The sequence below is a fragment of the Gymnoscopelus braueri genome (assembly GCF_963280865.1).
Source record: "Gymnoscopelus braueri genome assembly, chromosome: 14".
Lineage (NCBI taxonomy): Eukaryota > Metazoa > Chordata > Actinopteri > Myctophiformes > Myctophidae > Gymnoscopelus > Gymnoscopelus braueri.
The window spans coordinates 4699339-4714338 of NC_137619.1; the positions used below are offsets into that span (position 1 = coordinate 4699339).

Sequence of the window (15000 nt, forward strand, 5' to 3'; positions counted from 1 at the left end):
ATTGGTGTGTGCGTGTGTGTGTGTGTGTGTGTGTGTGTGTGTGTGTGTGTGTGTGTGTGTGTGTGTGTGTGTGTGTGTGTGTGTGTGTGTGTGTGTGTGTGTGTGTGTGTGTGTGTGTGTGTGTGTGACGTGTGTGTGTGTGTGTGCGTGCGCGTGTGTGTGTGTGTGTGTGTGTGTGTGTGTGTGTGTGTGTGTGCGTGCGCGTGCGCTTGTGCGTGTTTGTGTGTGTACCTTGAAGGCAGCGTTGAGTTCCATGAAGGAGTCGAAGGTCGTCAGGTAAAATTGTCGGACGTTCCTCCAGTCACCTGATTGGTTAGCATGCTCCACATCCTCCCTACACACACACACACACACACACACACACGCACACACACACACGCACACACGCACACAAACAAGGTCCTTTGAAAATAGCAGATCTACAAGCTCCAAATGCGTTGTGTGAGCTTGTAGATCGGCTATTTTCAAATTGCCAAAGCTTAAATAGGGCTGAAGTGGTTTTGTAATAATAATCAAAATCTACAAAGTGTAAAGAGAGAAAAAAAGTACAATATTTGCCTCGGAGATGTAGTGGAGTAGAAGTAAAAGTATTGGAAATTGGAAACACTCAATTAAAGTAAAAAATCCCCAAAAGCGTACTTAAGTACAGTACTTGAGTAAATGTACTTAGTTACTTCATACTTCTTACTTACAGAAACTGTCTGGTGGTCTTGGTACGTAGGGGTATAACTGTAGTATTAGTAGTATAGTATTAGTACTTACAGAAACTGTCTGGTGGTCTTGGTACGTAGGGGTATAACTGGGTCGCAGGGGAACGGAGCTTTGACTTCAGGAGGTAAGATGTCGACAGAAACTCTCTGTTTCTGACGAACGTCACAACAGATCGGAGGCAGCTCTTTACCTGGACAAAACATACACACTATATTAATACACATGTAGCCTGCTAGTCAACTCACTGGACTCTATGCTCAGCAGCTTCCTTACTTTTCATACCTCAAGGACCTAGTCTCCCTTCAACCCTCGACCCGCAACCTCCGCTCTTCAAACACCAACCTCCTCAACACCCGCAAGGCCAATCTACGCACCATGGGCGACCGGGCTTTCTGCTCAGTCGCCCCCGAACTGTGGAACGCCCTCCCTGTCCACCTGAGAGCACCACAGTCGGTCGACTGCTTTAAGAGAGGATTAAAGACCTACCTTTTTAGCAAAGCTTTTTTTTAGCTGGTTTTACCTCTAGGCTTTATGCCCCCAGTTTTAATTGTTTTGTTTCAGTTTCTTAGTTGCCGTTTTCTTTTATTGATTGGTGTGATGTTTGTTTTTATGCATTGGCCTTCTGTAAGCACTTTGAGATTTATTGTAAATGTAAAGTGCGTTATAAATAAAATCCATTATTATTATTATTATTACTTACTTCCTTCACGGGTGTTACCAATAGGCGTGTAACGATTTATGGTGAATTGATTAAAATCAATTCAAACTGGTGACGGTTTAAATCGATTTAATAAAAAACATGTATCGCGATTTGCGATACAAACAGCAGAGGGCACGTTAAAAAGAAAGAGAAGAAAATACAGGATCTTTGTAAGAGAATTGATTAAAAAATAGTTTTCAGTCATTTGCTACTGTATTGAAAAGAGAAGAGAAAACAGTATTGCAAAAGAAAAAGAAAAAAAAGAGAAGAAAGTACTGGATTTGTGTAAGAGAAAAAAAATTGGTAATTTGTCTGGATTTTTTATTTTATTTTTTATTACATTAGCCACTTCCCCCAGGCGTTCCAAGGCCAGTGTGGAGATGTAATCCCCCTCATCTGGTCCTTGGTCTGCCCCGGAGTCTCCTCCTCCTCCCAGTGGGACGTGCCGCGAGGACCTCCCTAGGGAGACGCTCGGGAGGCATCCGTAGTTCCGTACTAGATGCCCGAACCACCTATAACTGGCTCCTTTCCAAGTGAAGGAGCAGCGGTTCTACTCCGAGTCTCTGGCGGATGTCTGAACGTCTCACCCTATCTCTAAGGGATTTTTCTCAGAGTTACCGACCCGTAAGCGTACATTCGGACCCCTCGTGGTCGCCGGACCCAACGTTGAGAAACAGTATTTTTAAAGTGAAAGAACGAGACAGGAAGTAACTCACCACGTCGTCCTCCCGCCTCCCTCCTCTGGCTCTGATTGGACGACAAACTTCCCAGAGATGACTGCTTCCCTCCTCGGCCCAAACCCTGGCGCACAGATTTCTTTTTTTAATTATTTCAAAATATTAAAAACAAAAACAAAACATTCTGATATGAATATGAACAAATTCAAACATTTTTCAAAGTAACTATTACTATTAAATATGAAATGATCAATGGATTTCCTTATCTATTTTTTTATTTAACAGATCTACAAGCTTTAATATCATGATGCGATGCGTTGTGAGCTTGTAGATCGACAATTTCTGCAATTTTTGTACACACGCGTTGTATAACAAAGAATAACACCGGGGTAAGTGGTGAACAAGGTTTGTTGATCTAAAATAAATACAAAAAAAAAAATTAACAAAAAACCTGCTTCTTGATTAATCAATTACATGAGCAAGATTAAGTCAGCTATTAGTTCTAAATATTGATTTTGATATATTTTCGGTTAATTGCCCAGCCCCCTACTTTAGGTGACAGTGGTCATTTTAATGACAACCTAAAGATCAGAGATTCAGGATGAGACCGGTTCAATCTAGACTATAACCGACAGCAGCTTCTAAAAGTGGAACAATTCACATCAAAGCCAGGAGCGCAGGCCTCTTTTGTTTACCGTTGTTTCCACGACAACAGCTCTCAGCCAGGTTCTTAAGGATCCTCATGTCGTCAAGTTCATTACAATAATATCCCACAAGTGGATGTCGTTGCTGTCGGGGGAAAACCTCATATGTCCGAAACCTTTTGTATTACAATTTTTTAATTTTTTTAAAAGATTATGAAAATAGCAGATGTACAAGCTCCATCTGCTATTTTCGGCTAATGTTCCCCTCAGAATAGGGATGCTAGGATTGAAGTGGCAAAAAAAGAAAGAAAGCTATCACACAAAGATTTGACGCCCCCCCCCTGTAATAACTCTAAGGACCCCCTAGGGGTTTGGGACCCCCTGTTGAAGACCCCTGTCTTAAATGCAAATGCGACATTTGAGGGTGACACAATTGCAATTGTGTTGTCCTCACACTGTGACAATGAAGTTCTTGAATGTCTAGAATTCAATGGCGATTCTTTAGAATCCATGCTAAACATCAAGCAGTAGGGCTGGAAGATACAACATTTTAAAACTTTTGCCCTCGATCTTGTAGACCAGGGCCGGATCTAGGCATGGGCAAGGGGGGGCAATGCCCCCCCAAATGCCCTGACTGCCCCCCCCCCAAAAAAATCTTCTTTTTTTTTTTTCTTTTTTTTTAAAGTTACATTTATGTCATGATATGAAATGTGAGCTTAACATAATCAAAATAATCCTTAATCATATTCCATCATGTATCATTGCACAATTCAAATAATCCTCTGCCCTGATTTTCCATGGGCAGTGTTGCCAGATATTGCGAGAGAAAGAAGCCTAGGAAAACAAGCCCAAAAGAACAATAGGAAGCAGTAATACACAAACAGCCGAAAAAACTGAACACAATTTTTTTTATAGGTCTAACTGTGCCAAAATGCATATTTTCCTATGCATATTTTCCTACGCATTTGGGGGGTTTGGGGGCCCTGAAAACCCCCCAAATGGTTTTGGGCCCCCCCAAAATTTGTTTCGCCGCCACGCTTTGCGCGCCGCCGAGGAAGCCGCCCCCCCAGCATTTATTAATGCCCCCCCAGTTAATAATTTCTGTATCCGGCCCTGTTGTAGACGGACCATTTTCACTACTTCACTACCGTTTGTGATGCCCCCATATTATAGGCCGGTGTAGTCTGGGTGGTTGTGGGGGTGCAAGCCTTGTCAGTTAACTCTTGCCCTATAGGTGAGCAGGGTGTGGCCTCTTGGGCTGATGGCTCATTGGAGAGCACCTGGGCCCGGTGCCTCCAGGAGGCTATAAAAGCCCTGCCCCTTGCCAGTCTCTGTGAGAATCCTGTGGAGAACAGACGTGCTGTCTCCACCCGCTTTAACCTCCATTCTCCATGCCCCTGTTATGATCATGTTTGTTACTTTCTATCCACACACCGCGCACCACACTATGCTTCACACATGCACACCTACACCACTGATTTACTGACTCCACACCTCATAGGATCCGTAAGATATGTTTTGTTCACCTTCCTTTTAGTTATTGTCATTAGGCCTGATTCTTAATAAATACACCTCGTGTTACCTTTTACCCTGATCTCCTCCCCAATATTTGTCATGGCCTCTAGAGCCAGCTGTGACACTCTTGTATGATGACGTAGAGCATTCATTTACCAAAAGAAAACATAACAAATTTACACACGGAGATACAAGGTTTCTGCCCGAGAGCCACCATTTCTAATAATACATCCTCTTTACAGGGTGTGTGTTTTTCCTGACACTTAACCCATTAAGACCAGGAACGCATCTGTATGTCATTTTTAGATTTCTTTGGCTATTCAAAAATAGCAGATCTACAACCTCATAGCACGGCACCGAGTGCCGCGCTATGAGCTTGTAGATCTGCTTTAATTTTTTTTTTTTTTAAATCGTGAAAATGCGCGCAAATCTTTGAATATATATATTTCTTTAAAGCGAACATTTTTTACTCAAATCTTTGCTTCTGGGGGGTCCCTGGAACAACATATTTTGAGATGGGGGTCCGCAGCCAAATACATATCATTTTGGGGGTCCTTGACATAAAGAAAGAATCACTGATATTATAACAACATACGTTTTTTTTTTTTAAACTGTTTTAGAATCCCTCAGAAGTAAAGATTTGAGTTACAAATGTTCGCTTTAAAAATATATATTCAAAGATTTTCACGAAATGTTCACGATTTAAAAAAAAAAAAGCAGATCTACAAGCTCATAGCGCGGCACTCGGTGCCGCGCTATGAGCTTGTAGATCTGCAATTTTTTTTTAACAGCCTAAGAAATCTTAAAATGACACACAGATGGCACACAGATGGCACTTCATAACGTCACTGTCAGCTGGAAACCTTGTACGTTCAAAACTGTTTTCGGGAAATGGAGAACCTGTGTTTCAAAGGATCCGATGTACATATTATTCAGTCAGAAGGCTCTAGTCCAGGGGTCTTCAACAGGGGGTCCGGGACCCCTAGGGGGTCCGCAGAGCTACTATAGGGGGTCCGCCAAATCTTTGTGTGATAGGATGTAGGTTTTTTTTACATTAACCACTTGAACCCTAGAATTCCTTTTCTGAGGGGAACATTAGCCAAAAATAGCAGATCTACAAGCTCTCAACGCCTCGCGCTGCGAGGCGTTGAGAGCTTGTAGATATATGAGAGCTTGTAGATATTTTTGGCAAAGAGGCTATAGGTGTAGAGGGGAAAAATAGCAGGCTAAGTAAAAAAAAATCTTTAATCTGATTATACAATATAGTGTAGGGGGTCCCTGCTTCATCTCTCTCTCAGCTAGGGGGTCCTTGGCCTGAAAACGTTGAAGACCCCTGCTCTAGTCAATACCTTTCATTGGTTCGATATTTATAAAACCCACAGACACACGTAACCACTTTCACTTTGGCAAAGAGATAGCGAGAGATAGCTTGTAGATTGTTTATTTTTGCAATTTCCGCACTAAACTCTTGGGCTACAAATCAGGGCATCGATTTACTAGAAAACATGAAAAGTAGAAACATTTAGACGCAATGTTTTCTTCCGTAGAGCGACGATAAACAAATCATGTTATTCAGAGAGCATGTCGTTTAGACCCGGGGTCTTCAACAGGGGGTTCCTCACGGGGTCCCCACCCACCCCTAGGGGGTCCTCAGTTACTTACAGGGGGTCCTCAGTTACTTACAGGGGGTCCGTCAAATATTTGTGTGGTGGGGAACATTAGCCGAAAATAGCAGATCTACAAGCTCACAACGCATTTCAAAACAACGCATCAAAACAATATGTTTTTATTGCATACAGTACATGCCATATAGAGCTGAACCACACATGGACTATTTCCAAAAAAAAATACAATATTTAAGGTGTTTTTAATTTTTAATGTTTAGTTATAGGCAATTGTATTAAGGCATACAAGGCTAATTAGCCAGGGATCCTTTTAATAAAACTAATCGCAGATCTACAAGCTCACAACACAACGTGTCGTGATCTTGCAGAGCGTAACACAGGGTTAGTTAGTGGTAAGTGGTAAAACAGATTTGAACCCCCAGATGAAAGAGATTTGAACACCCTCACGGACCCCCCAGGGGTCCTTGAGGGGGTTCCAGGTCTCAGAGGTCCCCAGCAACATGAGTGAGAAACCAACTTAAACCTATACATCAGCTAGCTTGTAGATCTGCTGTTTTTATAAACAAATCTTGATATTATTATTTTTTTAACATTTTAACACATCTTGTCACAATATATGAACAGATGGGGGTCCAGGAACAATATACACCAGTTTAATTGGGGGCTCTTGGATCTAGAGTAGCCTATCATAGATGTATTTCATCGAGTTTGCTTTAAGCAAAAAGTCAGACTTGATTAAATACATCTATGATAGTCTAGATCCAAGGCTATTGGGGGACCCTGACTTATGCTTATACTTATACATAATTCTTACCATGGATGATAGGCAGCTTGTCTCTCTCTCCATCATGTATTAGACCTATAAATGACTCTCCATCATGTATTAGACCTATAAATGACTCTCCATCATGTATTAGATCGATAAATGACTCTCCATCATGTATTAGATCTATAAATGACTCTTACCATGTAGATAGGAGGCAGCTTGTCTCTCTCTCCATCCTCCATGGTCATCAAAGTGATTCTTCTTCTATTCCTCTTCAGTCTCCATCTTCATCTTCATCACAACAACAACAATATGACAAGTTTTGGTCCAATTCTCCTCGTGTCTTTTTCTGTTACTATTATTATTATTAGGTCTATACTTAGATTATAGAGATAGAATAATAACATTAACGTGAAAGTGTGACTTCATTTAAACTGATTTACAGGTGGTCTCTCTCTCTCTTTCTCTCTCTCTCTCTCTACTCTCTCTATCTGTCTCTCTCTCTGCCTCTACTCTCTCTACTCTTTCTCGCTACTCTCTCTCTCTCTCTCTCTCTCTCTCTCTCTCTCTCTCTCTCTCTCTCTCTCTCTCTCTCTCTCAAAGTTATCCAAGGTATGAAACGATGTTCCAGTAGTATTAAAGCCAGTTTAAAACATGTCTAGTTTGTTTTTGCTCTCTCTCTCTCTCTGTCTCTCTGTGTCTCTCTGTCTCTCTCTCTGAGAGGCAGCCCAGCTGTTTGTGCGCCATGATGTTACTGGGAGGAGGAGGAGGAGGAGGAGGAGGGGGGACTGGAAACCATGATGTTATACTGGAAGACTGGAAGGAAAGGAGGAGGAGACACAAGGGAGACTGCTGCTACACACACATCGGTGACCCGTAGAACCGTGTGACTCCACACATTTCAATTAGTGTCGGCCTCTGTGTTCATTTTGATTTGGTTTTAGTCATAGTCAATGTAGTTTGTCATATTTTAATCATCTGAAATGTTTTAGTTTTAGTCTAGTTTTAGTTGACTAAATATCATAAGATGTTAGTGGACGGATGAGGGGGTCCTTGTTGAGGGTTTGTCCAATCTTCTCCACTAGTCAATTCAATTCAAAGGGCTTTATTGGCATGAGAAAACATACGTTTACATTGCCAAAGCAGAAAGCACAAAACAACAATACAGCAATACAATCAAAACAAAAAATATGTGCATTTGAAAGTCAGAATCTTCAATAGATCAATTTCTATATACCAAGATCACTGGGTGCAGGTATAGTGCAGGAATATACACAATGATTAGTCTTTAGGGTGGTTGTGTTCCGTTTGATATCCTTCTCCTATCACAGCAACTCACGAATCTTGCTGCTGTGTTTGCACATTGTTGTACCCAGCAGATATGGGAGTTTTTTGTCATTGGTCATGTTTTCAAAATCTCCGTGTGTGGTTGTAATCTGTGGGAAGTATGTGTCTCTGATGTCTTGGTACAATGGACAGACGGTTAGGAAGTGTAGCTCGGTTTCCACTTCATTTTGTGTGCAGTGGGTGCACAGTCTGTCTTCTCTCGGGATACAGGTCTGCCTGTGACGACCTTTCTCGATCGCAAGACTGTGCTCACTGAGTATTCTGCCACTGCGTATTCTCTGTTTAGGGCCAGATAGCATTCTAGTTTACTCTGCTTTTGTGTTGCTTCTTTCCAATGTGTCAGGTAGTTTTCCTTTTGCTGTTTTATAATTTGGTTTGGTCCAATGGGTTTTCTATCTCGTGGCTCTGTTTGTGTTTGTGCCCGGAGTTCCAGGGCCAGCTGGCTGAGGGGGCATCTCTCTAGAGTTTCGCTGTGTGTGAGTGCCTTGTTATGTGAGTGCATCTAGGTCGCTATGGAGTGCATCTAGGTCCCTCCCCACAGTCAAATTAGCCAGAACCGGCGTGCAACAGACCTGCCAATCGGGCTCAGCCCTATTGGCATGACTGGTAACACGTCGGACTGGCGAGCGGGAGCCTCGGGTTCAATCCCAGCTCACTGCGTTCCACTACAATCTGGCGTAGTCGGCAGGACGAGGAGCGCAATATCGTCGCATGAGGGACGTCGTGTACGGTGGTCCGCGGCGTGAAGTGTGAAGCGCGAGGACGAGCTCCAAAGATCGGGCCAATGCCAATCGTTGGCACGACTGGTAACACGTTCAAGATTCAAGATTGCTTTATTTGTCATTTGTTTTCCATCTGCAAGCAGTGTTAGAAAAACAAACAAAATTATGTCTCTCCCAGTAAGAGACGGCAGAATTCATAAAAGAATAAAAACAAACAGTGCAGAAACATACCCTATCGACCTGAATAAAAGGTCCTAAAAACCAAGAATTCACACTATAAAAATAAGCATACCCTGATAAAAAACAAAGTATTAAAACTAAAACTGAATGAAATTCATCCATAGTTCATCTGTTTCAACTAGTTCATGATTTGATGCATAGGAATGCATACACCTCCCAAAGTTCATCTACGAGGGAGATTTGAGTTCAGGAATGGGATTGCCTGGGGAAAGATAGTGTTCCACATCCTCTCTGTCCTGGCACTGAGGCTTCTGTAACGTTTCCCTGACGGCAGAAGGGGGATCAGGCTGTGAGAGGGGTGGGTGGGTGGTGTCCCTGATGATCAGTGGCGGAACAACTCAAAGCCGGGCCGGGAGGCACAGCACAGTGATCAGGCCCCCCCTGCCAGTGGTGGAAAGTAACTAAGTACATTTACTTAAGTACTGTACTTAAGTACAATTTTGAGGTATTTGTACTTTACTTGAGTATTTCCAATTTCCAATACTTTTACTTCTACTCCACTACATCTCAGAGGCAAATATTGTACTTTTACTGAAAACTTTAGTTACTAGTTACTTTTCAGATATAAATTATGATATAATGAAACATACATTAACCACTTTAAACCTATTTTAAACCTAGGCTATTTGAAAATAGCCGATCTACAAGCTCACAACGCGTCGCATCGCGACGCGTTGTGAGCTTGTAGATCTGCTATTTTCAAATATTTAGTACTTTTACTTTTGGTTCTTTAAGTACATTTTGATGCCAATACTTTTGTACTTTTACTCAAGTAAATTCTTAATTCTGGACTTTTACTTGTAACAGAGTATTTTTATATTGCAGTATTGGTACTCTTACTTAAGTAAAGAATTTGAGTACTTTTTCCACCACTGCCCCCTGCGCATGCACGCACGCCCGCTGCGCGCGTGGGTGCACGTCCCGTGAAAATGTAGGGTTTTGGGCGGATTCGGTCATTTTTTGGGGGGGGCTTTTTGTCACTTTATTTCGGTTTTAGGGTTAGGGTTATGTTGTTTAATTCTTATTTTTTGCCTGATTTTACCGATTTATTATCTGACGGCCCAGGCCCTCCAGGCAGAGCCGTCTGGGAGAAATGCGGGGCCCTGTGCGAAGTCGCGTGCGCGCGCGCAGCCCCCATCCCCGCGCGCGCGGGATTTTTTGGCGGTTTTGGGCGGATATTTCCGAGTTTTTGGTGGTTATTTGCGGTTATTTCTCGGTATAACTCTTACTAAACGTGAATCTGTTCACTAAAAAAAAAAAAAAAAAAAAAAAAAAAAATTATTTTCTTTTTTTTTTGCGGGGCTCCCCCAAGCGCGGGGCCCTGTGCGACCGCACCGTTCGCACTACCCTTCCTGCGGCCCTGCCTCCAGGGTCGCGGGCCCGGAGACGGCCCGCCTCCCTGGCCTCCCCGGACGCTCCGCCACTGCTGATGATGTTGGTTGCCCCCTCCTCGTGCATCTCTCTGACTGCATATTTCCGCCAGAGATGGCAGCGAGGTGCCGAGGATCTTCTCCGCTGTTCTCACCGTCCTGTTTAGCTGCTTCCTCTCCTCAGCTGTGCTGTGGCCATACCAGGAGGTGAAGCAGTAAGTGAGAAGGCTCTCGATGGCACCAGTCTGTAGAACATGGTCAGGGCTGGGATGGGCAGCAGGTCCACTTTCCTCGGCTGGCGAGTGGGAGCCTTGGGTTCGATCCCAGCTCACTGCGTTCCACTACACTAGCATTTTAGTCTATAGTTTAGTTTTCAGACGAAATTGTCAGTAGGTCTATATGTAGTCATAGTTTTAGTCATCATTGCTTAGTTTTTATTTTGTTTTAATTTATTTTTTTGTCAGTGAAAAAAGGTAGTCGACCAAAAGTTTTCGTCATAGTTTTAGTTGACAAAATTAACACTTGCTGAGGTTGTCTGCCTTGTGATATTGGAGTGTTTATCTATTGATAACCACTGCAGACATGTGCAGATATCTCATAAAACACCCCTTTTCATTTATTATTAAGTTAAATAAGAGTATATTTCACTCCCTCTCTTGAATTATTACATTAACTGAAGAGTAGACTATATATTTTTTTACTTGTGCCACAGTGACCTCTGCAGGGACGGAATTCTATGGGTCACCGGTTTTGGTGTAACACGTCTCCTCTCTGTGTTGCGTCACGTGACTGAATGATCACTTCTGTCCAGAATGAGTGAAAAACACACATTATGTAACACACGCACACGCGCACACTCTCTCACACACACACGTGCACACACACGCACGCACGCACACACACACCACACGGACACACACACACACACACACACGCACGCTTCCAGAAGAGTCCATAAGTGGAAATGCGTGCGTGAGAGAGAGAGAGAGAGAGAGAGAGAGAGATACAGATGTGTGTTTTTCTTCTAAGTTTGTACTCTTTTAGTATTTCTCTAGCAGGTTTCTAATGAACAGAATCCCTCTCTTAACGTTGAAAGTAATATGGAATAGTTATCAATGAAATGTAAAAGTTTTTTCATAAACACGGCCATATTAAACATGTTATTGTCGCTGTCAGGTAGTCAAAGCTTGTATGTCCAGAAGCATAACTTTTCCAGGAAAAGGAAAAAAATAACCTGTGTTTCCAGTATATCTATATTTATCATTTAGTTACAAGTGGCATTGGTTCAATATTTATTAAAAAAAACACATATTGACACAAATTTACCACATTCTTCACTTTCACTTAAAAATTGTGGAAATAGCAGATATACAAGCTCACGACTAGTTTTTGAAACTTGTCATATATAATGACATGCCCAAAATAAGGATTGATTATTAATGCATTATTTGTATTAGATTAGCCTATAGATTATTGATTATTAGTTTGAATTAAATACATTAGTTAATGTAACTGTTGCTATCTTCCAAACCTTCACTCTCAATGATGGTATTAGCATTGGTTCTCAAAGTGGGGTCCGGGGGTCCCCAGCTAAATGATGGACAGGAACCAAATGGACCCTTATGGGTCTGTAACTCTGAGAGTGTACAAATGGAACCAAATGGACCCCAACGAGTCCATTTGGTTCCATTTGTACACCCTCAGAGTTAAATTAACATTGATTTTACAATATGAATTGGGGTCCCAGAGGTATAAATGCCATTAAATGGGGGTCCGTAGCCTAATGCATGTCAAACTGGGGGTCCTTGAAATTAAAATGGTTGAGAATCTCTGCTAGAGAGCCGTAAAAAGCTTCTCTTATTGGGGTCCCTGGCTTATCTTTTCAAATGGGGGTCCGCGGGCTAATAAGTGTCAATTTGGGGGTCCTTGACATGAAAAAGTTTGAGAACCACTGGTATTAGTGTATCGGGCTGTTTGCATCCACATTCCAGATGAGGGCGCCAGATCCTTTCTAAAAAATCATTCCCATCTCCAAATGTCATGTACATGTATATACAGTGTTTATTCATTCATTCATTCAGTCAATGAAATAAAAAGATCAACTTTCCAATAAAAGAGGGCAAAGCCAGTGAAGTTTATTCATTCTTTTTAAAGCACGTCAACACCATCTTTTCCAAACATCCTCTGAACCAACATCGACTTAACAGATCCTTTCACAGAACAAAACACAGCCGTTATAAAGTATCTCTGATTGAGACAGCCATCACTTTCATATCTCTCTGTTACAAACTCTGAGAGAAACAATCTGCCACAAGACATTTCAGACCATATTCCATTACATCACAATCACAATCACTGTAACCACTTTATCCATATTTTATGGATATCCAAAAATAGCAAATGCTTTTTTGACCCCTTATTTTTTTTTCTTTCTTTTTTTTCTAACCGCCTTTAAGCATTTGAACCACTTTATCAAAATGGAACCAAATGGACCCTTACAGGTCTGTAACTCTTAGAGTGTACAAATGGAACCAAATGGACCCTTACGGTTCTGTAACTCTGAGAGTGTACACATGGACCCTTACAGGTCTGTAACTCTGAGAGTGTACAAATGGAACCAAATGGACCCTTACGGGTCTGTAACTCTTAGAGTGTACAAATGGAACCAAATGGACCCTTACGGGTCTGTAACTCTGAGAGTGTACAAATGGACCCTTACAGGTCTGTAACTCTGAGAGTGTACAAATGGACCCTTACAGGTCTGTAACTCTGAGAGTGTACAAATAGAACCAAATGGACCCTTACGGGTCTGTAACTCTTAGAGTGTACAAATGGAACCAAATGGACCCTTACGGGTCTGTAACTCTGAGAGTGTACAAATCGAACCAAATGGACCCTTACGGGTCTGTAACTCTGAGAGTGTACAAATGGAACCAAATGGGCCCTTACGGGTTCATTTGGTTCCATTTGTACACTCTCAGAGTTATGGGGGTCCGTACCAAAACTGGGGGTCCTTGAAAAGGACAAAGTTGGACAAACACTGTTTTAAACCCATATACACAAAGCAATCAAATATCCTCCTCCATACTTAATAAAATAGAAAACAACAAATCAGTAATCAACCACAATGATTAATCAATCAATAAATATAATTATCACGATTAGCTGTTGCTGACTTATGCTCAACATAAAAAAAAGAGAAAGACAAGTTTTCGTCCGAGACATTGTCCAGCAATATTTGGCAATCAATCAATAAATCAATCGACGTTCTGATCGGGTTTCACATTATCAATGAATGAGTATTCCTGATTATTACAGGAAACTTAGCGGACATGGATGATAGTCATACTGTGCAACTTTTTTCTATTAAACAAACATCATTTCTTTATAATCTTTTGCTGGTATATCTTTCAAGATAACCATTATTTTATTTATTATTATTATTTTAAGTTAACACATTAAATGAATAAACACTGTTCCGTTGTTTTTGAGTCTTTCCATAATACCCTCGGCGCTGTAGGACCCTGCAGCGTTCGTTTTTTTGGGGGGCGGTGCTTACCGCGATTTTGTTCTCGAACTGAATTCTGGGAATCGCAGTTCTAACACACCATAGACAGAAGCTGCAATTACAACGGAGCTACCGGAGGTGTCGCCCAAAGAACGTTTCTATAATCAATGTTACACAGTGTGAGTTTAATGATGTTTGTTAATGTAAAACCCTTCCATAAGAAAGCACTGAGCCACTATGAGACATTAAGCACTTAACCCCCAGTCGTTTTAGAGAACCGCACATGGGTTACCATTGTACTTTGAACAATTTTACCGGCTACACCAAATGTCTTCGCCGAAAATAGCAGATCTACAAGCTCACAATGCGTCACGAATGCGACGCATTGTGAGCTTGTAGATCGGCTATTTTTGGGGGGCTAATGCTCACCCCCAGAATATGAACGCTGGGGTTCAAATGGTTAACGCTCTCTCCACACACACACACACACACACACACACACAATGTTTGGCCATAATTAAATAGATTTGTCTTCCTGCAATAAAGAAGGAAAGCTTCCTTTAATCTATACTGTAAGTTGAATGTGGGTTCTGTTTCACTTCTGCTGTGTTTGTAGTGAAGCGCCATTTCCCAGAATGCTCTTGGCTCCGTTCTGCCATGAATACAGTGACTCCATGGGCGTCTTCCCGTCCTGCAGAACACAACGAAAAAACAAAGACAGCTTTAAAACACAGCTATACACTATTTAGTTTAGTTTAGTTTAGCTTAGCTTATCTTTTAGCTTGGCTCAGCTCAGCTCAGCTCAGTTCAGATTAGTTCAGTTCAGTCAATTATTTGTGGTAACATTACAGTAATAAGTTATACACACCACACACACAATTTCATATGCCCTTTTTCTCTCCAATTTAGTCATTATGCCATTTGCTTCCTCCCCACACTCAATTGTGTTTGTGTAGATACTCGACGAGGCCAGATGCACCACGGTGGATTCAAACCCACAACCTCTGTGGTGGTGGTGGTGGGCAGGTACTCTGCCAATGCGCCACCCAAGCATCCATGGGATGTGTTCTAATAGAGTGTAGATCATATATGCTAGACATTATGGGATGTATTCTTACAGAGTGGTGTAATGGATATTTTAGAATGCCAACCTGTTCTAAAAATCATTTCTGTAC

The 15000-nt window shown here is 41.8% G+C and overlaps 2 protein-coding genes across 4 annotated transcripts in view; both read right to left on the bottom strand.

The window, feature by feature from the left end:
* Window positions 1-7366, bottom strand: part of hectd2 (HECT domain containing 2) — a 32115-nt gene extending 24749 nt beyond the window's left edge. For both annotated transcript variants that reach the window (XM_080449943.1, XM_080449942.1), the window contains exons 1-4: window positions 6839-7366; window positions 2128-2212; window positions 763-901; window positions 232-334 (exon numbers count right to left, since the gene is read on the bottom strand). In XM_080449943.1, coding sequence (XP_080306069.1) covers window positions 232-334; window positions 763-901; window positions 2128-2212; window positions 6839-6886 — 375 coding nt within the window. In that variant the 5' untranslated portion in view covers window positions 6887-7366. The remainder of the gene's footprint in view (window positions 1-231; window positions 335-762; window positions 902-2127; window positions 2213-6838) is intronic.
* Window positions 7367-12446: 5080 nt separating this feature from the next.
* Window positions 12447-15000, bottom strand: part of ankrd1a (ankyrin repeat domain 1a (cardiac muscle)) — a 180486-nt gene continuing 177932 nt past the window's right edge. For both annotated transcript variants that reach the window (XM_080449443.1, XM_080449442.1), the window contains one exon: window positions 12447-14516. In XM_080449443.1, coding sequence (XP_080305569.1) covers window positions 14421-14516 — 96 coding nt within the window. In that variant the 3' untranslated portion in view covers window positions 12447-14420. The remainder of the gene's footprint in view (window positions 14517-15000) is intronic.